This window comes from Paroedura picta, chromosome 6 (assembly GCF_049243985.1).
Source record: "Paroedura picta isolate Pp20150507F chromosome 6, Ppicta_v3.0, whole genome shotgun sequence".
Taxonomy (NCBI): Eukaryota; Metazoa; Chordata; class Lepidosauria; order Squamata; family Gekkonidae; genus Paroedura; species Paroedura picta.
The window spans coordinates 24,493,321-24,518,312 of NC_135374.1; the positions used below are offsets into that span (position 1 = coordinate 24,493,321).

General features: G+C 42.2%; 1 protein-coding gene across 3 annotated transcripts in view; it reads left to right on the plus strand.

The window, feature by feature from the left end:
* MTUS2 (microtubule associated scaffold protein 2) overlaps positions 1-24,992 on the plus strand; it is a 301,022-nt gene that overhangs the window by 204,531 nt on the left and 71,499 nt on the right. For all 3 annotated transcript variants that reach the window (XM_077341792.1, XM_077341794.1, XM_077341793.1), the window contains 2 exons: positions 7,004-7,165; positions 18,422-18,523. In XM_077341792.1, the coding sequence (XP_077197907.1) occupies positions 7,004-7,165; positions 18,422-18,523 (264 nt within the window). The remainder of the gene's footprint in view (positions 1-7,003; positions 7,166-18,421; positions 18,524-24,992) is intronic.

The following is a 24,992-nucleotide window of genomic DNA, read 5'->3' on the forward strand; positions in this document are numbered from 1 at the left end:
AGTAAAGCTTCTCTTCTAGCCACCTGCCGACAGTGGTGGCAGTACAGAGAGGCTGCCTCTCTGGTTGAAAGTAGGAGGGAGCCAGGACGTGAAAAGACCATGGTATAAGACCAAAATAGACATTTTAGTTACTCTTAGTGAGAACTTGCATATTTTTGTTAGGAGATCCCCAGTTTCAAATTTGACTTAAGAACCCTTGGGTATGTGCCATGCAGACTGCCATTTAATTTCCACATTAGCTCATACTAGCTCTAGTTTAGCCAACGTTAAACAGTGCCACTCTAAGCATCCTTCTAATATGTTGACGTCAATAGGGTATAACTCTGTTTAGGATAGCATAGACTCTCTTCCCCAAAACAGTGGGTCTGGCATTAATAAATGCCCAATATCTAACCCAATGAAGATGTAGGCAAGGAATTCATTCACCACCTTCCAAACCATTTTCTTACTCTCCTCTACCAATTATTTCATTTATTTGGCTTACCTCCTGCTTTGCACATAATTACCATGGCCCTCATACAGTGGAATGAATGAACTTGACAAAATAAGTCTCATAGATACTAAATTCTTTTGTAAGTGTCTACAAGCCCTCATTTGTATGCTCCTCACATCTCCCGGATATCGCGCAGGTGTTTGCTTGCAAATTTATATCTGTTTGCAATAATCATACAGTGTGAACTCTGCCTCAGAAACATCCGTCACTGATCATGGCTGTCTACAGAATAAAGCCATCACTCTTCCTGTATGTCCCACTACCACAGGTCCCAGTTCTGAATCTATATTACAGTGAAAAGATATATAAGTCATAGCTAATCCCATTTTTACTGTACTTTTAAAGACTCTCTGCTGTTCCTTCTCCTCCGCTATACCTACAATTTCATAAGGAATTTCAGCAGTCACTCAGCAAAACTTCTTGATGGCGGTATGATGATATGCTAAAGGGCTGAGTACTAATAGCATTGATTATTACCTATAGATTGGGTGGCCCAGGCTAGCCCAATGTGACAAGCTAAGCAGGCTTAGCCCTGATTTGTACTTGGATGGGAGATTACCTAGAAAGTCTAGAGTTGCTATGCAAAGGCAGACAATGACTCTTGCCTTGAAAATTCTATGGAGTTGCCACACGTCACCTGCATCTTGATGACACTTTTCATCACCATAGACTGGGTGACCTTGGGCCAGTCACAGCCTCTCAGAACTTTCTTAGCCCCACTTACCTCACAAGGTGCCTGTTATGGGGAGTGTAAGGGAAAGAGATTGTAAACTCAAATCTAGCTGTTCCGAGGAAGAGGCATTTGTCATGAGAGAAAGAAGTTTCATGCTGAGGCTTCCAGAACACATCCTGATTGGGCTAACAGAAGAGTTCTAACTCTTCTTTGTCCATATTGGAGATCAATAGGCAATCGACTCCCTGCTGATCCCCAATTTCTCAACTTAAAGTTAAATGGAAACCAAAGTGATATCTCCCTTTCTGTTTTACTAGATATCATATGTAGAATTTCATATGCTCAACTCTTTGTTTTACTTTGCAACAGAGTTTGGAAATGGTAGGAAAGTTTTCTTGCCATGTGAAAATATTGTCAAAAGAAGGGAAAGGAATTTCACTAATGAGGAAACAAGTAGATAGAAACCTAGTTCTGCCAGGTTTAAGATAGCTGTACTTTTCTGCTCCTCTATCTGCCTAGTGGCTCCAAAACCAATTCTTCTTTCCAATCACTGTGCACACTTCCCTTCACCAGCCCAGATGCTCAGCCCATAATTGGGTGATGCTCACAAAGGAGGATTGCTTCTGGGGAAAGGCTGAGCAGGTGTGCTTGGCTATTGAACTTTGGAGAGAATTGTGCTGGTCATATGTGTGAGCCTCTTTTGCATTTTAATAGGTGGTGCTTGTAATATTTCTTCAAATAATCTGTATTGTCTGGAGGGATGATGCAGCATGACTTTGGGGAGACTTGTCTTTCCTTCAGAAAGGTTTCCACAAGAATCTCATGCAAGCTGCCCTGCCAGAAATGCATTTTTGGTCTAGTGCTGGAGGCATCTGTTAATTAAAACCTTTCCACAGGAAAAAAAATAATAGAATAATATGACATACTTTCCATTCAATATTGATTCAGGATGTGTGTCCCTCAGCAAAAAACTGGATCAGTCTTGTGAAGTCCTATCGAGGGATATATGAAGACGATCTGGTTTGGTTATATATTCCTACTGTTATGATGGTCAGTTCATCATCTGATGAAGAGTGCTTGCACTCAAAAGCTCACGCCTTGAATAAATCGTTGTTGGTCTTAAAGATGCTACTGGACTCTGATTTTATTGTGCTACTTTAGACCAACATAGCTACCTATTTGAATCTGGTTTGGGGAGATTTGTTTCTCTTTTTTCACCTTTTTTTGTTCCTGTCAACCCTATTTAATTTATTCAAATTGCATTTTCATGCCCACAAATTAAGGGAATATTTATCCATCCATGCCTAAGAAATTCAAACAGGAAAACGTCCAGGGAAAAGTTCCTAACCAAAACCCATGTCAGCAATACACTCATTCCTTACTGTTGACCTAACCATCCCAACCTAAGAGATACCCCACCCCTTTCTTTGCTTCATCTTTGCTTTACTGGACTTGACCGGGTTGTTGTGTGGGGCTAAGATTGATCTGACTTTTGTGGCTGAGATCCGGCAAGAAGAAAACGATGGGGTGTATATATCTCAGTTAGCCCTACCTGCTTATGTTGTCTTTCATTGACCCGGAAACAGAGGCCAGGCTGTGCGTGCTTGTGGCTATCCTTCTCCATGAGTCTTTCACTTCTCACAGATTTGCAATGCTAACAATTGCCAGCATTGTTTGTATTTGGACCCAGAATTAGATTGACCACACTACTGATTTACAAACTGCCCAGTTCTCCAGTGGGTGTCCGGCCTGAACTGGCAGAGGCGGCCTTGGGCTTCGTGCTAGAGACCCTCGAGTTGATTTTCCTAGTGGAGTTTGACATTCATATCAAGGGCCACATGTTACTTTTGCAGAGCCATCCTAAGCAGAATTATACACTTCTCAACCCACTGAAGCCAACAGGATTAGAAGGGTGTAACTGTCAGGGTACTTGGGAGAGAGCAAAGCTAGGAAAGATCTGCATTCTCACACATCATAGGATCCAACCCATAATCTCTGAGCAGAAATAGAGCAGAATGGGTACCAGAGGATGCAGTGAGGCTAGGAGCACAGATGGCTTTAAAAGAGCATTGGACTGATTCATGGAGGTTGGGTCAATCACTGGATGTTAGAACTAAGGGCCAGAGGGATCATCCACATTGAAAGGCAGTGAACTTCTAAAAGCAGCATCAGGAGAAAGCCTTGGCCTCTTATGTCCTGTTTGTTGGCCCTCTGGGGCAACTGATTCACCACTGCATGAAACAGAATGCTCGTCCCTTATGTTCTTAGTCACATTACAGCTTTCTCTTTATTGGTGGCATCTGTTCTCTTTGTATTGTAGTATGTCTCTATACAAATCTGAAATTCATGTATTGACAACGAAAATAGTTTGCATATAATGCCTTTTGTTCACTACCTGATTGGTCACTACCTAACTCAGGTTGGATGCCAGGTAGGCTTCCTTTCATCTTACAAGACTTCCTTAATTACTAAATACATTTGCTGCATTTCAAAGGGTAACAGATATTTATTCCAAGCTGCATTTCATACTAAATAACTTGAAAAGAATTCCCCATCCCTTTTGGTAATGCAAGTGCCTTCTTAGAAGAGATTATGTAACTTCCCCTGACACCTCATACTTCAAACAGAAGAATGGCTGCTATGCTGGAAGTCAGCCAGATCTGTAAATTGAAATGTTCTCCATATAATAAATTTCACATAAGAGAATAAAAGATAAGCACAGTCATTTTTTTTTCCAAGGCGTTTGACATGTTCTACTTTACAAACAGCAATAATAAAAAGTCCCTCTTGAGCACAACTTCTTCTCAAATTTGAATTTTAAACTAAATTGTCCAGAGAGAGGGGGGAAAGGGAATGTGGGGTGGCAGGGAGATCTGCAGGCTGGTGAGCCCAATGAGTTTAGTAATCACAATTTCATGCATAAGAAATAGAATTAAGATTAAGGGTTTTTTTTTTTTTAATGAGGCCAAATTCTGCAATGTATGTTGCCGTATCAGCAGAAGTGGCCTGCACAATTGCAGTACGTATCTGTTACAAACCAAACCGGGGAATGATATGAAACTCTTTTCTGATCTGGCTCATCCAGCAAGAGAGGAGTTAACATCCTGTGTGCTGCAGTGTGTGGCAGAGGTGTTTGTGTTGTTCTGTGGAAGCCTGAGACAGAATTCTGTCATGAGATAATGTGAAACCTCAAAGGTTAATTGCTATTTCCATTTGGCGTATTTACTTAAAACCATCATGTGTTCTTCACAACTATTACAGAAGATTTCGCTGGGTGAAGAAACATGCAGATCTCTGGGATTAGCTAATTACAAGCAGTACACTGAAGGCCAGAATTTCAATGGATCCTGTAAAATGCACACTTTGCTTGTGGTCAGTTTAAACTAGGTGTCATCTGCAAAAAACAGGTGTCCTGTTTGTTAAATTGGTGATAAATTCTTATCATTCTGCAGCAAAACATCTTTGTTTACCTTTCAGTATATTTTTTTCTGACTTTGTTTTTTTTTTGTGTGGGGGGGAGGGTTTAGGGATATTTCTGTTCCTATTTGCAGGGCCACGTATGCCTGTAATGTTCCTTTTTACCTTCTGATAGAGCAGGGGTAGTCAAACTGCAGCCCTCCAGATGTCCATGGACTACAATTCCCATGAGCCCCTGCCAGCATTCGCTGGCAGGGGCTCATGGGAATTGTAGTCCATGGACATCTGGAGGGGCGCAGTTTGACTACCCCTGTAATAGAGCAAGTTGTCTTTGCTTGAAATTTTAACGCTGCTTATTATTTTAAGTAAAGGTCAAATATGTTTGCAAAAAATCTGTGTAGCCTTTTTGATGCCTTGCCTTCAATTATGTACGCAAGCAGGCTTCCTTTCATGGGACCTGTGCATTTTCCTTTTCATAGGAAATACAGTTTGCTTTTCTTTGTGGAAATGGGTACTTTTCGTGATAGAATTTAAGAGCTGCTGAACCAAATGGAACAGATTTCTTCCACCTCCCCAGCCCTTACTTATGCATCCATTCCTTATGCATCAGATGCCCACCTCTTTAAAAGAAGGGAGAGCTTCCATCTTCCTTACTTTAATAATGTTATCTTTTCCCCACAGGAGGCGCCTAAATAGTACTTTATTCCTTTCTTCTTAGTGTGATGCAAATAAGCCTAATACTCTTCCTGTCAGATTCTGTGCATAGCATTGCCTGTGTCTCTAAATTCCACTGCAAATATGCTGTCCCAAACACACTGCAGTCTCTCGGTCCTTTGAGACATCCCGTTTATGGGGTATGAAGGCACTCCAGCATCAGGCTTTTTTTTTTTTAAAAAAAGAACAGGTTTTAAAAGGACTGATTTCTATGTATATGTTAGAAGCGTTGCAGGGATTATTTTCCAGGTTGGGGGATGCTGAAAGCAAAGAGAAGATGCAAAGGTTGGAGACAACATATATATCTTGACATTTTCCCATCAAATATGAGAATGAGGTCAAAATGGATGTCCCAGTTGAAGCAGATACTTCAATCATTTTTTTAAAGTATTCAGACTGCCCCCTGTTTTGCAGGACTGAGATCCAAAATCACACACAAAGAACTGAGTATGTTTCCTAGCATGCCCACAGCTCTTCAGAAACCAGTCGAAAGCCAGACTCCATATATTTTATAAGCTCCAGTTCTCAGCTAAGCAAAAATCCATCTCTAAGCCCCAATTAATTTGCCTCAACTGAAGTGGCCCATTCATAGTGGATGAAGTGTAATTGTTCATCCCACCTCCCTAAGCATGAACAAGCCCCTACTCCTATTCACCTATCTGGTTGTGTGTAACTTTTTACTGTAAGCTTCATGGGAGAGTGGAAGAGTTGATACTTTGATACTTTACCTATGGATGAAATGCTGTAGGGATGAACCTGGAGTTTGTTTCTGCCCAGTAGTGACCTTTAAATGACCAAAACATTGGTTGTATTTTTCCTTGAATTAGCTGTCTAGAGTTGCCACTTTTCCTAGTTCATCTAGTTCAGCAGTGGAAGAGGCTGCCTAAGGAGGTGGTGAGCTCCCCCTCACTGGCAGTCTTCAAGCAAAGGTTGGATACACACTTTTCTTGGATGCTTTAGGATGCTTAGGGATGATCCTGCGTAGAACAGGGGGTTGGACTAGATGGCCTGTATGGCCCCTTCCAACTCTATGATTCTATGATTCTATGATCTTGTCAAAGATTATTTCTGTGGATAGGATCTGTAATGCCATTAGAGAAATTCACCTGATTTTCTATCCCTTTCTTTAAAGTGGACTTGAGAAAATGGCAGCTCATAACCCTATAATAAAATCATATTCCAAGCTCCAGTCGATGTTCCATTCACTCTAATCATTCTCTTTTCTACCTCTTCCTATAAAACCTCCCTGCTAAACTCTTGTTTCTTTAATAAAATTGAGATGAAATGAGTGGTCAGAGCCAAATACTGTGGCAGGAAATCCTTCAAAACTAATGGGGAGATGGAAGAAACCTGTTCCATTTGCCTCTGCAGCTCTTAAAATATATCATGAAAAGTATGTATTTTAACAAAGAAAATGTATTTCCTAAGATAGGCTTAGCAAGAAGTCTTTAGAATTAAGTAGGCAGGCTTAGTAATATGTTTTTAGAATTAGTTGATCATAGCATCCATCTGTGGAGGTCTCAGAGTTACACTCTTCTATGCTCATGGGTTTCCATGGACTTAGAAGAGGGTAGTTCTTTTTAGGATTGCACTAAGTGTTCAGGTGAAGGAAACCTTTTTGCCAGTATTGTAATTGCCAGGGAAGAGTTAGCAGTTCGCATCTATTTTTTATGAAGCTCTAATTAGTGTGGTTTGGTCTCCTGCAGGTTCAACCTTTGAAAACGAGGAGCCAACCGTTCCAAAGGCAGCTGAATCTTCTAAAGAAGCACCCAAGGGAGCGGGTAGGAGCTCGCTTCAGGCATCAAGCAGCACACCAGCTGCCCGCAGGAGTTTACTTCCAGCTCCAAAGACAACCTCAGCACCTGCTGGTGAGTTTTCCAGGCATGCATCTCAGAGTTCATAGAGCGTGCATGAAGCTGTTCATCAAGGTCAGTGGTGTCTCCTCAGACTGGCAGAAGTTCTCCAGGGTCTCAGACACGAGTCTTTTACGTCACCTCCAGGTCCTACTTGGAAATGCCTGGGATTGAACTGGGACCTGCTGCATGCCAAGTGGATGGTCTATCACTGAGCCACAGCCCCTCCCCTGCACATAGGCATTCATGCTCCACTGTAACGCTTCAGATTGCTTGCTTATACTATGTTAGCATTCTGATTCTATTTAATGTTGAAACCCTGGGATAGGTTTTGAGATAGTCACTGGCCAAGCCTACTCCTTGCTTGTAAATGTGTTTGTCATTGGAATTTAGAACATCATCTGAATGCAAAAGGTGTCCTGAAGGTCTTGATTTCGCTGAATTACAGCTGATATGTCTATTTTTATGTAATTGGCGACTTGCCCACTCCTGTGCAACCCAGAGATCTTCTTTCTATCTTCAACACCCTCCTCTCATCCCCATGCAAAGAAAACAAACAAATCAGAAAAACACAAGGGAAAGAAAACAACCTGAAAATCAAGCCAGAAACTCAAAGGTTGAACAATAAAAAAATATAATAAAAATACAATTGTATCACAGTGCACATATTATATGCTTAAAAACAGCACACAAACAGCATTAAAACTCAAACCGTAGGATGCAGCAACAAGATGAAGGTGCACATCCAGTTTCAAAGAATCACAATAATGTTTATACATGTATAATAACCAAAGAACCCAATGTACTTCAACCCTGAGGGACTTCTTCAGGGGTCAAAATTGAATTACCATACACAAACTGCATTGACATAAAGTATCTTTTTAAGCAATTTCAAATGGAAATTAGAGAGATTGTTGAACTGCAACTGATAGTGAAGTTCAAGGCAATGCATGTGCCTGGACTAAATCCTGGGATTGCTGAGACTCCCCAAAATGCAGTATCTTGCCGTGAGCTGGGAAAGGGACATGGATGTTGCATGAGAGCCGTCGCCACCGCTACCTGCGCCACTGGCTTCGGTTGCCCGGCACTGCTGCTTGGCATGTGTTCCACTGGTAGTGCCCCCCTCCCAGCATGTGAACCTGGTCAGATGGATGCAAGCTTTGGGGGGGGGGGGCACCACCAACACAACACATACTGGGCTGCTGGCTTGCAGCAGCAGCAGTGCAAGGGAGCTGAAGCCAGCAGCACAGAAGACATGCTCAGTAGTGGCAGTAATAGCTCTTAGCCAATCCCCTGGCCCCTTTCCAAGGTTCACAGCTGGACACCAGACTTTGTGGAGGCTCGGCAACACCAGTGAATAGTTTTTGGACACACCAGGCACCCCAAGCAGCCAGCAGGGAAGAGAGCACTCTCTCTGGGACTTCATGCAGAACTGGCTGCAGGGTAGGAGGAGGGGATCATCCTGCCCAGATCAGATCAACCTGGCTTCTGCACTGGCTCCCTGACTCTCGCTTGTTCCCTCTGCTTCAGTAGCTGGAGAAGAGCTGCAAACTTCCAAGCCTACCTGATAGAAGATTGAGACACTCTCCAGCTGAGCATGCTGTCTTCTCCTGAAGGCACACATCTTTTAAAACTTTAAACATCACTCTCAGACACGCAATATTTAAAACTTTCGCTGACACTAACTTTCCCCCCAAGCGATCCAAGTTTAGTGAAAAAGAGTAGTATTGTTAGACTCATTCCTTTTCTAAAACAAGCAACCAGACATTGACAAGATGGGGGGGGGGGAGGTGGAAATAAGCCATTGTGGAGTTTGTACACTGATGAAGAAGGGAGGACCACTAACATTCTGCTAATATGAATCCCAGGGAGTAAATGCAGAATCTCTGCCTGTATCAAAAACATGCCCAGCATGAAACTGACAAATATGGAGACACCAACCAGGCCACAAACACACACACAAAAAAAGAAATTTCAGTGCTGCAACACTCTCTGATTTTTCTCATTTATTTTCACAAATAAAAAAGATGTATCAAACAAAAAGCGGCCCCATGCAGTGAGCATGGTTACCATTTTTATAGGCGCACGGTTATACCAGATGCTGCATCTATAACTTGCTCATGAAAAGATGTTTATGAGTACAGTTTTATGGATAGTCACAATGCTAAATAATTCATTGGTGAAGAAGACAAAATACACATACCATGTACAGAGGATACTGTGGTGGGCTACCAGCTTGCTTTACCATCCACAGAGCTTATTAAATAGCCATGTACAAACTGAGCATATCACTAGATGCTCCTTTTCAAGGGCAGGGTGGTGTGCTTTCTGTTTTGTTTTGTTTTGTTTTCTTCTCCAGCCTGTTTCTCACTTCTTCTGGTCTCCAGACTATTTCTCACTTCTTCTGGTCAGTTGTTCAAATCAATTAACGTGATAAAGCACAGATAGATGGTCCTGACATTTAAATTCCCTTTCCGGTCATAGACAGCTAATGTTGAATACAGTAATTATATCTGTTTATTTTCATGTCATGTTAATTTCGATGGTTACATAAGCGCAGGTTAAAAAGCAAAATCTGGAACAACAGCAAAGAAAGGTTGTTGCGGGGGGGGGGGGGGAGAGAAATGGAATGCATTTTGATGGAGAGAGCATGTTATGTGTTAGAATAATGGATAGTGCTGCTTGGCATTTAGCTTGGGGCAGATCTCCCTCATCAATTGACTTCAGAAAGCAATAACGAGGAAGAGAGGGGGGAATAGTGAAGCAATATCTCAGCTTAAAAATTATTCCAAGCATCCATCAAGGAATAAGCTGTTCCCCTTCACCCTTCCAGTTTTGTCTGTTCCCCTTCACCCTCCCAATTTTGTGCCATTGGGACAAGAATGACAAATACTGACTTTGGGAACAAGTGTTAAGTGCACCAGTTGGCCACGTCTTTCTGTTGGCATTAGATGCTACAAAGTGTTTCCAGAGTTCTTAAGACAGGAAATCAGATTGCATCACAAAAAGAGGCTGATTGATGCTAGAAGGAAGGAGTTGAGCCTCGTAGCCCATTTATACCATCTACTCTGACTGGCAGCCACTCTCTAGGTCAGGCTTTCTCAACCAGGATTTTGGGAAACCTTGGGGTCTCTTGATGGCCCTGGAAGGGTTTCCTGAATGGTTGGGAGTTAATTCATTTTTAATATATTTTAAAATGTTGTTAAACATTCATTCATTCATTCATTCATTCATTCATTCATTCATTCATTTAGATTTCTATACCGCCCATTTCTTTGCAGCTCTGGGCGGTTTACACAGAACATTATAACTTACATCAGGTGATATGACCATATATGATCATGTTGACCCTTCCCCCCTCCCCAAATGGCCATTGATGGGCCTGGAGGGGGGGAAGGAAGGGGAGGGGCCCCAGGTTGGCATGTAGACAGCTATGCTTCCCATCCATATTCTGTATGATTGCGCCACTTCTGTTGTTTCCCGAAGCCGGAAGAATGTTTCAGGGCTTTCTCAACGGCAAAAAAGTTGAGAAAGGCTGCTCTAGAGTGTCAGGCAAAGAAAAGCCTTTTCCCAGCAACTTAAACAAAAAAAAAATCTTAAGTGGAGATTGAATTTAAGACATTTTGCGTTCAAAGTGTCTGCTTTGCTCTTCAGCCATAGGCTTTGTATGCAATTACAGGAATACAGAATTACATTTACAAAGGTACTACTTCAGAATCCCCTTCAAAAGTTAAAAAAAACTGACCTGGCATAGTGTCTCAGTACATCTTTTGTGGTTCGTCTAGCCCTACAAGAATAGATTCGGGTTTTTTATTTGCTTATGTATTTAAATTTTTATTTATATCCATCTGTTTCCAATTAACTTTTACTGAGCAGTTTGCATCCTAATTAAACACAAACAATAAAATGAACTAACATAAAAGAAATAACAAGAAGCTGACTTTGAAAATATAGCAGATACTAGTAGAGCACCAGGACGTTAACAGCCTGGAATATAGCAAAATAGAAAGAGCAAAAATATAACAACCAGGATCCATCACAGCATCACAGTTGGGGGTCTAATCAGGAGATGCAGACATTTATTCGGTTCATTTGAGATTTTTGAGGGTTTTTTTAATTCTTCATCTTTATTAGCATTATTATACAAGCTTGGATCCTTGGTTTTAATTTCCATTGTGTCTCACTGAAAAATGCACGTCTGTCAGTAGCCCCACCCCCACCACCAACCTTCACCATATAGCAGAAAGCATCTCAATTTTTATAGGCAAATGCATTTTTCATTTGCACAAGAGGCACAGGGAGGTGTGACAACATTAGCGTGTGAGGGAGTTATTCCTCCTTTCCTGGGATTTGGCTACAGTGACCCATGCTCTGATCGCATGCACTTTAGGTTCTTGCAATGTGCTCGACATGAGTCTGCCTTTGAAAAGCCTTCAGAAACATTATTTGGTCCACACTGCAGCAATCAGGTTATTGTCATCAATAAATCAATTTTTATTACAGCAATTGCCAGCCATAGGTTATGGTCATAAGGCTGGCTACAGGGATCATATCACCCCTGAGCTGAAAGATGGGCATTGGCTGTCTATCTGTTTCTGTGTGCTTGTCCTTACCCTTAAATCCCTAAATGGCTTGGGCCAGGGTATCTGGACTGTCTCCACCTGTATTGTCCAACCTGTCAGCTAAGATCCTCCTTTGAAGCTCTGTTCTGTGTGGCCCCACTTCACAGGTAAGGTGGGGGGGTGATCAGAGACAGGGCTTTTTTTTCAGTGATGGCACCTCATTTTTAGAATGTCCTCCCCTATTACTCATTTAGTGCCTAACTTTTACCCAGGCTGATTGTAAGCCACCTCAAGCCAGTTGCTGGAAAGATGTGATCTAAATATATTTATCCTTGTGGGGTGGGAGGGGGGGCATATTTAAATATATTTGGAGCAGCCAGAGAAGCTAAACTCTGCATTAGCCCCACTTTGCCGTGGTGGGTTTGGTTGACTGGTTTTAACATTTTCTCCCAGCCCAGCTCCTCAGAAGTTGCCATGGTAGGAGAAAAATACTGAGCTCAGTCAACCAAGTTCACCACGATAAATCTCAGAAGAGGAAGGTTACATTTAATGTGCTCTGTCATTAATAAACAAGAAATGATCCCACTTGGGACTGGCTGACTTGATATGTGTAACAGATGCCTTTGTTTGATAAGGCAGACGGTGCAAATCTGTCACAGGTTACCCTAGCTGAGTTTTACACTCTTTCATCAACCCCAAACTGGAGGAGATGGAATGATGGTGATTTTTTTGAAGTCCTCCTCCTTTTGCAGATTTCCTGTGCAGATTATTGCTGGTACTGATTTAGGTCGCTTGTGCTGGGTGCCAGAAAAGAGAGCCGGAAAAGAGAGCCAGCTTGGTATCGCGGTTAGGAGTGTGGGCTTCTAATCTAGTGAGCCGGGTTTGATTCCCCGCTCCTCCTCCACATGCAACTAGCGGGGTGACCTTGGGCTCACCACAGCACTGATAAAGCTGTTTTGACCGAGCAGTAATATCAGTGCACTCTCAGCCTCCCCTCCCTCACAGGGTGTCTGTTGTGGGTAGAGGAAAGGGAAGGTCATTGGAATCCGCTTTGAGAGTCCTCTGGTAGAGAAAAGGGGCATATAAGGGCCAACTCTTCTTCTCCTTCAGTAATACCAGGACTCTCTCAGCCTCACCTCCCTCACAAGGTGTCTGTTGTGGGGAGAGGTAAGGGAAGGTGATTGGGAGCCACTTTGAGACTCCTTCGGGTAGAGAAAAGCGGCATATAAGAACCAACTTTTCTTCTTCAAATGTGGGTCTTCTACTTGGCTAAGCTTGATGTGGCCTCAACAATGAGCCTTCAAAAATGCTGTAGAAGGAGAAGAGTTGGTTTTTAAATGCTTCTTTTCTCTATAAAATTATCCTCAGGCCTGAAGCAGACCATTAGCACTTAACAGACCACCTCTCCAAAGTGAAGGCCCATAGCCCACTGGTAAAGCATCTGCTTTGCCTACAGAAGGTCCCAGATTCAATACCTGGCATTTCCAGTCAGGTAATAGGCGATGTGAAAGACCTTGTCTTGAGACCCTGGAAGATACACTGTCAACCTGAGCAGACAGTAATGGCCTGGGTGGATCAATGGACTGATTCAGGGCTTCATTTGTCTTGCACCTAGAGTTGTTTGGGGACAATTCAACATTCACACCAATGCAACTTCTCAGGAAATGTGCAGGGCTTCATAGCTGCCATGGCAACTATTTTATATATTGGGTACTTTTTAATATCTTCCTTGAAGAGTCTCAGGGCAATGATCAACATTCTCTATTCCTCCATTTTCTCCAACAGCACTGTCCGATAGCTTAGGTTTAGAGACTGGCTTGTCCTTTCACCCAGCATGGATTTTTGTGGTATAAAGGGCCTGCTTCAGCCTCCAGGCCCTATTCCATCCTACCTACTCCTCCTGGATAGGCTTGTCTCTCTGATGTAACCACTGCCACCACCATGGAATTGCCCACTGAAAGGATCGGGATTATCTTTTCTGTGTCTCCCACTGTCTAGCACAGGGGTAGTCAAACTGCGGCCCTCTAGATGTCCATGGACTACAATTCCCAGCGAACGCTGGCAGGGGGCTCCTGGGAATTGTAGTCCATGGACATCTGGAGGGCTGCAGTTTGACTACCCCTGGTCTAGCACCTGACCACCACAGGGACAATTTACTGCTAGGGGCTCCCATGTAGGACTAGCTGCTTGCCAAACGACCACCACCACCCCACCTTCCTGGGGCTCATCTTTTACAATAGCATGCCCAAGCCAGTGGAGGTCTATGTGGTACAGGGAATCACTACCACCATCTTTGCCCAGAGAAGAGGGGGGAAAGCCTGTTAAATTGCTCAGCTCAGATCTCTTCAGAGAAAATTTCTTCACAGTTATTTTACCATTTTATGAGTTTTATTGAAAATTGTTTTTAAGGATTCATGGCTCACTTCACCTGCAAGTATAGAATCAGTTCAGAATTCTGTCCTGAAACAGCGGAAACATCTGTGTTTGGCCTGAACACAGAAATGGAACTTATTGCTTTTTAAGTACTTCTTGCTTTTAAAAAAAGTTATCTCTAATTTAATCCATTTTCCCAATAATGTATGTCTTTAATATACCAGTCTTACCTGCACTATGACTTCAAGTAGAATATTCAGTGTCATATGAAATGTAGGTGGATATCATCATTATAACATAATGAAGTCAAGGAATTCATTTGTAAAGAAACAGCTTCGAGCATCCTAACTGTACAAAACTTTCATGTGTTAGAAATTCCTGAATAAGATTCTTTGTTGCCCATACATCTGTATTTTAGACTAAACATAAAGGTAAGAGATGCGACAAACCTGCTATTTTATAAAATCTGGTTGTCATCTAAATTGGATGCCAGGGTACAGATCACCTTTAATTAATGCAATGGGTCTCTTGTCATTTTGCTGCACTACAAAGATACAGGCTGTCAAGAAAGAAAGAAAAAAGATAAGCTCCTAGCATGGGACAACTGCATTAGGAAATAATTGTCATGCAAATTGTTTTGATGACATGAGCTGATTGCTTTTATTCCACTCTGTGAAATGAGTAAATTTAATTAGATTTCACTGTATTACACCATACTGTTATGCATATTGGGAAGTTTCTCAATTTTGCATACTTGCCAGTGTGTCAAAGATTAAACAGAAACTTGGAGGGGGGGGGGGAGAGAGAAAGTGAATGAGTTTAAACTGGTTGTTTTATTCAAATGAAATCAATTGTACTCAGAGAGCTATTTCAGGAAGCACAATGAGAAATGTTTTATTTATACAACCGGGTTTGTTTTTTCCAAAGGACAAAGGTTGTTCTAAATTAAATGCTTGACTCATTGTACATCTGAGTACTACAAACAAGGTAAATATATATTCTGAAGCAGGTGATCATGGACTTTGACTCCACTACTACCTCCAAACAGTACCTAACAGGTTCTGTATTAAACACCCAAAAATTTTGAAATAGCATGTAATACTTGATGATATTTCACCAGCTCGGGTACAGGATCTGACATGGAGCAGACAACATTGGGAAGTGACTGACAGCTGGCATGCAGTAGCTGTCAGTTTTTGGCAAATGCACCAATCAACATTTGACAGCATGTGATCAGCATGTGGTCTAAGAATAGCGCTCAGGATGTGACTGTTTTGTAGGTGACTTTCAGTCTTAAATTAATTTCTTTCATTTACCCTAAACAAAGAAGTCAAATTTTAATTTTGCCGTCAAATTTCAATTCCCTTTCTTTTAAAGAGATTGATGATTTTCTCTCTCTCTTTTTTTTTTGCAAATTTTGAAATCTAAATTGCAAAATTTGCAAAATCATCCAATTTTAAAAGGTTGCAAAATTGTGGTTCAGCTCTAAACTTCCCCTAGGCTTGAGTCCTTTAGCGGGATTCTGCTTGCATTGTGGCCATGGTCCTCGGCTGCAGATTCCTCTGGCCCTAGACCCTTCTGCTGTTGCAGAAAAAAATTATTGTCTGACAAAAAATTTGAAACGGTCGAGGGCCAGAGAAATGCAATCTGGTTCAAATGTCTGGGAGACCTTGAAGAAAAATGTCTAAGGGACGCCAACCAGAAAGGGCAAGTGGATGAAATCCACTGACTCCCTCTTGTTGTTGTGTGTACAGTACAAATTCTATGACTGGATCAAAAGCTTGTACACAAGCGTCTGATACTTTGTTAAAGGGGCCAGCTGGGGAACTCAGGAAAGACTCTGTTCCTGGCTGCTTCTTCTGATCCATAGAGTCTTGTTTTTTCATGACAAAATAATGTTTAGTTCCTAGATTTTAAGGAAATCAAGGATAATGACGAGAATTTATATTAATTATAGAATGGGTACATCACACACCTGCACTCCTCCCTCCCCATGCTGTGCTAATTCATAAGTTGTTTTATCTAGATGGTTTTGGGGTTCAGTAGGGAGTATCGCTAAAGACGAAATGTTAACTGCCTTTTATATTGCAGCCATTGACGTTTTAATGACTTTATTAAATCTGCTGGATGTCTTGTAAGGCAGGGGTAGTCAACCTGTGGTCCTCCAGATGTCCATGGACTACAATTCCCATGAGCCCCCTGCCAGCAAATGCTGGCAAGGGGCTCATGGGAATTGTAGTCCATGGACATCTGGAGGACCACAGGTTGACTACCCCTGTTGTAAGGAACATCTGTCTACCACTTTCAAATATATGGGATCCTTCTACAGAAAGTGTCTTGTTCTTTTGGAAGACCTAGATGAAAATCTTAGAGACCAACAAGACTTTTTATGTATAAGGCTCAGGAGTCAGAGCTCCATTTGTCAGATACAAAGGGAGTTTTGACTCTCAATGACCATTTATGCACTGAGAACTTCACTGCCCCAGCTCTTATGCAGGAGTACAAACTGGGGGCAGATGAGGTGCACCAGGCCAAATGCTTCCCTGTGTGGGTGCAGGAAGAGGTGGGGCAACCTGCCACGACCCAAACTCCAGCCTGCAGCCCAGCATGAAACCTCCAGTGCATAAACGGTCAATAGCCTGTACACCCCACCCCAATATTGCTGGTCTCCAAGGTGCTACAGAACTTGGATCAAGCCCTTCTACTGCAGAGTGGCACAAGTACCCTCTGGAAGTTGTTTTTTTTTGTAGAAAGGCTTCCTCTACTGGAGAAAGACTTGGGCTGTTGATTCCAGTCCACATTTTAAAATGTTTATAATAGTGTATGGTGGGGGGAAAGGACGGAATAATTACTTACCAAAAAAAAAGGGGGCGAGTAACAGTAGAAAACAGCAACAAAGAAACATCTCCAGGCTAATAAACACAAAGTTTTCAGTGTCATCATCTGCTTATTTATTTGCATCCTTTCTAGGTCTTTTAGATTATGGATGAAAAGTAGTTCTCTAGGGAGAAAGAGTGTTGCTTCTAGCTTTTCTCAGTTGGGCTCAGATAGAACGTATAGGACCTGTTTGTTACTTTTGAAGGGCACAGCTAGTCAAGATGATCGGAGTGGCGGGAGGAACATGAAAAACTGCACATGTCTTTGCCTGTGGGAGGTTAAACTTTTTTCCTTTGGTGTTTAGCTCAAACATTTCATTCGTTAACTTAAAGCAATGTTTCTGAGGGCCTATTCTACCCAAATCAAGTCAGTCCAATGAATTGTTGTTGATAAGCTTGGCAGGTTGGGATTTGTCTGCAAAGTCTATTCCTTGTTAGGACTGGCATGTCCAACAATTGGCTCTTCTTTTCCTGTCATGTGACTCGGATGTCCTGGAATTGCAGCTAAACATCCTGGTACCCACTGCCATCTGATAGTTTAAAGATGGGTCCAGAGTCTGGAAAGGTTGAAAAGCAGTGATCTAGCAGCTCATTCTCCACTCTAACTGAAAAAAACTTGTTCCCAATACCTATGATCCAAGATTCTTCCATGGAAGATATCAGCTAAATATCAGCCTTTTGCATGCACATGTCCTTGGCCACTTGGCCAAAGTCTCTAGCGTTATCCACATATATGCTCAAAATGGCTGGAACGTTGGCCACCCCATTTACATCAAGACCCCATAATGCTGGATGGCTGAGGTCTGTTGAACAGGGGTGGGGGTGGTATTTTCTTTGCTGCCTGGGGTTCGTTTTTATGACTGTAAATTAATTGTTTTAAGTTGGGGTTTTATTGTGGGGTTTTATTCTGTAACTTGCCACGAGCGAGCTTATCTGGGAATGGCGGGTAACAAATCCAATAAATCAATAACTTATTTTTATTTAGGATGATATTTGGAGTATAATCCTAGAAACATTTTACTGGGATTAGGCCCAGGAATAGGCACAAGTAGAATTCTAAGCAGATCAAGGGGGTGGCAGGTTACAGTGGATGAACTATAGGGATGTGAGTGTCCTGCATAGTGCAGGGGGTTGGACTAGATGACCCAGGAGGTCCTTTCCAACTCTATGATTCTATCTACTCTGAATTGTTCTCATCGTGACCAGATATCATTACACTTAGCAGGGTTGTATTTTTTTTATGATGTTACTTAATTTTTTTGGTTTTAGATGTTTACCACACCATTCCCCAGCGGGCTCAGGTTGGTACTCGAATATCATTTGATTTTTGTGGCCAGCAGTCCTATTCATTTACATCAGGATGGCATATTAACAAATGTGACTGAAGTGAGGATTTGCAATTGTCCATTTTCATCAAAATATTGCAAACTGTATACCCTCTGTCTTTTCACATTTTTTAGCAGGCTCAAAGAAGGAAGTACAGAAAGAGCAAGAAACCAGCAGACCCGCCATTTCATCTCCAAAGAGGCTGGTGGGATCCGCTACCAAACTCCACTCACCAGGTATTTCTGCAATTGAATGCATTTGTTTTAAGGTCAGTTGTTTTGATCTTGTCAGTTCTGCAGATTTTTTAATGCACATAAAACCCTGGAACCATACCGTTAAAAGGATTGTGTTCTAGCCTCATTACACGGCATTAGTTCAGTGGACCACTTCTTGACGAAAGTGAACACTCACTGATTAAGAAATAGCTAGCTAGGCTAATTTAACTCTAACGGCTAGACTGTAGGAGATGAATGTGCCAAAGAGACATAGCCAATTCATAATCCCCACCCACCCTCCCACGGGCATTCCCGGCAAAAGATGCAGAGGTATTCTGCCACCGACCTCTTTGACATAGCAACTTCATTCTTCCTTGGTGGTTCCCTATCCATGTACTTCCTCATTCCACCTCTCCGTTCAATTAAAGAATACAAAATGGCTGCCCATTTGCTTTGAGTTTACTCAAAGTTGGTGTGGCACATGGAGTTGTACACATTGCAGTTGATAGGTCTTCCCAGACAGATTTGGAGAGGGGGGAGGAAGAGTCAGCAGGCAGGAGAAGGCAGTTATTTATTTATTGTACATAAACGCACAGAGGAATCTATAAGCGATAAATAATGAACCTCAAAGTGGCAGCGTACTCAGCAGGCAGACTTCATTATAGCAGCAGACAAAGTGAATCCCATTAGGTTATCTCTTTGAATGGGATGAAATCACGGCTCCTCTGAAATAAAAAGCTATTCTCATTAATTGCTTAAAATAAGGCAGGCTATTTTAAAAACACAGATTCCTCTAATCCACTTTTTAAGAAAAACAATATAAATATGGAACTGTCACCACTAACAATGGTAACATCCCCTCATTTTATGACGACTGCTTTAAATTTCCTGTAGTAGTAGCTGTTTTCTATAGATAATTTCAAAGGAAGAAACTAGAGCTTCTCTCAGTATTTAGAGGCAGGCCAGAACTCTGCCTTTTTTCCTCCAGTTCCATTTCCAAAGACTTCATAGAACCATAGAGTTGGAAGGGGCCATACAGGTCATCTAGTCCAACCCCCTGCTCAACACAGGATCAGCCCAAAGCATCCAAAGCATCCTAAAGCATCCAAGAAAAGTGTGTATCCAACCTTTACTTGAAGACTGCAAGACTTCCACTCAACTGAATTAAAAAAAAATACCTCCCTCTTTAAAAAGCCCTTTTACAGGATGTTATGAGCTGCTGGACTGAGCAGGGGCAGACCGACAGATGTGTATGCTGCGGCTCACATGTAAATTGCTCCCACAACTGTATAGCTTCTTGATTCATCAGGCTAATTGATTGAAATCATTTTGATCTGTGAAAAATGTGCCCTCAAATGAGTCAGGAAACTGATTTTTGCTCAACTCACATGATATGTAGTATAACAACTAAAATCAACAAGAGGCTGCATTCGCCAGTGTCAAACAGGCAATGCCCCAGTTCCCTTCCTTAACACAGGGAAGGAAATGTCTCTTCAAAAAGCTAAGCTAGATATTATCTAAGATAAGGAGATCCTGTGGTTATTTTTAAATCCCTGCAAACAGACATGGAGACAGACAGTTTGGGAAAGAATTCTTTGGGTTGGAACCAGAAGACTGGGTGGGGGATAACCTGTCTCTTGTGATATTTCTCTCTTGCACATTTTAACCCCTTGACAACGCTACTTGCTCCGTGCTCTGGACAAGTTACCTGTTCTCTTCACCCTCATAGAAACCTTGATCCAAATTGCTGTTTTTAACTTTCTAAAAAAATTTCAGTTTCTAAGCACAGATAAATTTTGGCTGTAAGAGAATACCAGGTAGATCACATATACATAACCTAAAAACAGTATACAGTTTTCTGCAGGTCCATTTTGTCTATGTGCCATTGTCTACAGTCTCGGATGATTCATTCATTACAATTGATACAGCACACAGTTAAAGATTTCTTTAATCTGGTGACAACTGTAGTTGCTCTTGTGGATTGTGACAATTGCACAGAGGAATTAACATGACATACTCCTGGGGACACTATTAATATTTAATGCTGTAGACATGTTTAATCCCCTTGGCTTATAGGCAGAAGGAAGGGAATACTTCTTTACCCAATGAGTGATTAAAATGCGGGAATCAGTGCCAGAGGATGTAGTGATGGCCACAGGCCATCTCCTTAGCATGCAAAAGGTCCCAGTTTGATCCCCATCATTTCCAGCTAAAAGTATCCAGTGCTAAATGATGTGAATGAACTCTGGAGAGCTCCTGCCAGTCTGAGCAGACAGCACTGACCTCAGCAGACCAACAGTTTGGGTTGATATAAGGCAGCAGCATCTGTTCCTGCATATCATGCTGTGTTCTGTTGCCTTCAATCTTTTCCTTCACAATCAGCTCTGATACCAGAAGCGATGTCGGCTAGAAGTGCTGAAAGCACCAGAGGACATCAGGATAAAGTAGCTGCTACCCTTTTTATTAGGTGCTGACCGTCTATCTACAGGATACACAACCCCTGACCGCTGGGTTTATGCCCTGTTATATTGCTCCATGGGGCCACTGGCAAATTGAAGCACCAAGAATAGACACACACCGGTGCCATTACCCGGAGCCATTACATTCGTCCAGTGCTTAGGAGCTGATCCTGTTTCTCATGACATTGTGTGTGTTAAGAGCCATCAAGCTGTTTCCTACTTATGAATTAATGACCTCCAAAATATCCTATTATGAATAGCCTTGCTTTGGTCTTGTGAACTGAACACTTTTTTGAGTCAATCCATCTCACGTTGCTTAAACCACATTAATCAACCAAACAGAAATTGTTAGAGATTTTGGTTGGATATGAAATGCTTTTAAAGGAGTCATGCCTATATCTATTCATGTGCCATATTATGTTCCTCTGAAATGCCCTAGGTTGCACCTTATTTATTTCTTAAAAGTTATGTATGGTTCCTTCCCACTAAATTTGGTCCAATGACGCCCTGTTACCTTTTAAGAAGAAGAAGCAGAGTTGGTTCTTATATGCCGCTTTTCTCTACCCGAAGGAGGCTCAAAGTGGCTTACAGTCACCTTCCCTTTCCTTTTCCAACAACAAACACCCTGTGAGGTGGGTGGGGCTGAGAGAGCCCTGAGAGCCCTGTTATTACTGCTCGGTCAGAACAGCCCAAGGTCACCCAACTGGCTGCATGTGGGGGAGCGTGGAATCAAACCCGGCTCGCCAGATTAGAAGTCTGCACTCCTACCCACTACACCAAGCTGGCTCTTGGTGTAAGAAAGAAAGGCTGATATTGACAAATAACGACTTTTCCATATTTTAAAAAAGTCTTCATTGGAGGAACTTTTTTTTCTTTTGAAGGGCAATGGAAGAGTGTCATAAAATCCACCTTTCTGGGAAAAGACATAGGATCCACCCCATTTATTTATTTATCTTACCCTAAAGGGGACCCAATGCAATTTCCAAAAATGCAGTATAAACAGAAACAGAGCACTGCAGTGAAATAAGTACAGTAAAGACAATAAAACGTAGTTATAATAGATCTCATCCAGCACTGATCTTGGAGAGCCAAAACTCCAATTTCTTTGAGGAACAGGGCAATAGGAATTCAGAATCTATCTCAGCATCATTAGTACATTACCCATAATGTGTGAAAGCTGAAGAATGCAAATCAAATTTGCATACTTACTGAGTTGTTCTCTTAGACCCAGATGAATAGAGAGTTTCAAGTTTCTCCCTAAGGACCAACAAAATCACAGTTCAAATTACAAGGACGTTTCAGAGCTTTCAGAAGGACAACTTAGAGACACACTTCAAATACGGGGAAGGCTGTTGGGAATTGGTGAAAGCGGGACGAAATTTCAGGGAATGTTGCTTAATTAAATCCCAATCAGTTTAGCTACGGAGTTTTCAAAGAAGTTGCTCCAAAGCAGTCCCACTGACCTTGCTATTGTGCAGTTTTAATGCCCGTTGGATTCTCCAAGAGTAAATGGTTCGTGCATTTGGGAAACATAGCATGTTTCTTTCGAAAGAAGGTCTAGTTCTTCAGTAGGTTCTTTTAGCTTTAATCAAAGAGAAGACGAGGCTGCTAAGGATGCCTTTAGGATGCTTCAGGGAAGGGGGGTGCTATTTTAGCGACTGAAGAGCCCTGCCCAGTTGCTGTGCTATGACAACCAACCCTTGTGGGGTTGCCAGCTGTGGGTAGAGAAATACCTGGAGATTTGGAGGTGGAGTTTGGGGAGGGACTTCAGTAGAGTACACTGCCATAAAATCCATCCTCCGAAGCAGCCATTTCCCCCAGGGGACTGATATCTATTGCCTAGAGATCATTTGTAATAGTGGGAGACCTCCAGGACCCACCTAGAGTTTGGCAACCCAACACATTAGCCTCCCACTAGAGCTTCCTGAATGTACAAGTGCTCAAAAATCAGGTCTTCAGGGATTCTCCAGTAGCCTAGTTCCTTCATAGAAGGCCACCAACCACATTGTTTCCTTCTCTGCCCCCCTGTCTTCCTTTTGCATAGCACGACTGCCCTGTCCTAGGGATGATGGCCGAAATATTGGTTCTAAGAGGGTATTCAGTCCTCTGGCACTAAACTTTGGCACCAGCTGCTTTCTTTGTGCTGTGGCATGTAGGATCTGGGTGTTCTCAGCAAGTGTTGGTGGGGTGTCCCTCTCCCCACACTGAATGTATCATAAATGTTTCAGTCTCTTCCACTTCATGCGCCACCCCCATGTACCTCACTAGAGTAAGCGCCAGTAGGTTAAAGGGAAGCAGAATAAGTTGCTGGTCTGAACCCTCCATTGTGTCTCCAAACCGAAAATAGAAGAGCCTCCTTGTGGGAGCAGATGGGCCCAGTATCTGTAATGGGTGGTGGGCCCTCTACCAAGCCTTAGACGACACCCAGCTGTGCTAGCCCTCAAACTGTAGCAACCATAGAGTTTTAGGGCAGGGGTATTGAACCTGTGGTCCTCCAGATGTTCATGAACTACAATTCCCATGAGCCCCTGCCAGCAATTGCTGGCAGGGGCTCGTGGGAATTGTAGTTCATGGACATCTGGAGGACCACAGGTTGACTACCCCTGTTTTAGGGCACAGGGCAAGCAGATACAGATGTTTTTGTTGTTATTTGGAATTCAGTCACTGCCAGAAGTCCAATGGAGAAATCATATAAAATTTCCCAGACTCCCCATCTCATGCAATATGTACAGTTTGAAAGCAGAGGATAACATATAAAAGCCAAGACACCAAGAATATTTTGGGTTCCTCACCACCACTCCTCCAGCTCAAGTTCCTCCCTTGCTCCATTTGAGGAGAAAATTCTGAACTTTGCTTTAAATTTCCACTGTGGGCTAAGAAAGTGCCAGCCTGATGGCATAGCTAGAATATTAAATTTAGGCCAGAAGTTTGGGTCCACCTCCCTTCCTAGCTGCAAGAATTACTGGGGGACTGTATGAGCAGCAGCATAAAAATGCAATACATCCATGCAAAACTCCTGTTGAGGAAATTCCCCACCCTTAACAAGTCTTGTGAATGCCCATGAAATGAAAAACCCGAGGGATTTCATTTTAGGAAGAATTTCAGTGACACCTCTCCTAACAGCTTATGGCGATCTCTCAAAAACTTTTCTTCACTGTACTTTTCCACCCAGTTCAAAAGCTTCTGTATGCATGCGCTGGCCCAAATGCATGCTGTGAATGTCCATAGTCCTAGCAATTTCTAAGCCTGACTCTGAGATAGAGGACTTTTAAACATTGCAATTACTGGGCAGAAGAGTAAAGATTAATTGCCCTTGAGTAAAGAGTGTGATTCTTTTATAAAGTTGGAAGATTATCTATCTGAAGGTCTCCTGTGGAATCCACAACTTCACCGCCATAGTCAGGCATAAAGCATTGGTTTTTAAAAATGTCACAGGGCAGAATTTTAAATCCTCAAACCCTTTTCTCACCCATTGCTTTCTAAATGAGTCTATCACAAGTGGTGCCTGTTACAAATCAATGGGACTCATGAGATCTGTTTGAACACTGAGGTCAGCTATGTAAAACATCTGTGTGCATCACAAATCAGGCAGGAAAAAAAAACGCATCAAAGCAAAGAGACTGACCTCAGAATGAAAGCCAGCCTGTCCTGTTTCACAATTGTTGTGCTTTTGACCTCTCGGGCTCCGTAGTGTGATTTGGATGTATTAGCAGGCTGTCTTTAAGGGAGAGAGACAGGAATGCAAGTGTTTTTTTTTATCTTGCTGTATTGCTAGAAATGAGGTCACCGAATTCCTTGAGATTTGAAGCTTTGTGATAAAATTCTATTTCTTCTTCTTGACAGTTGTGTGAAGCACAAACTCATTCATTTGAAGCATCCATTGACTATGCTGAAGGGTTACTTAATGCTTTCAGGCTGGGCTACATCCCCCCACCCTACCCCCTTTCTGGGTAAATGTCACTGCTTGTGTAGTTTCCATTGCGGTAATTTTTGATCCAATTTCTCAAAGATGTTACTCTGTCACCTGTGTC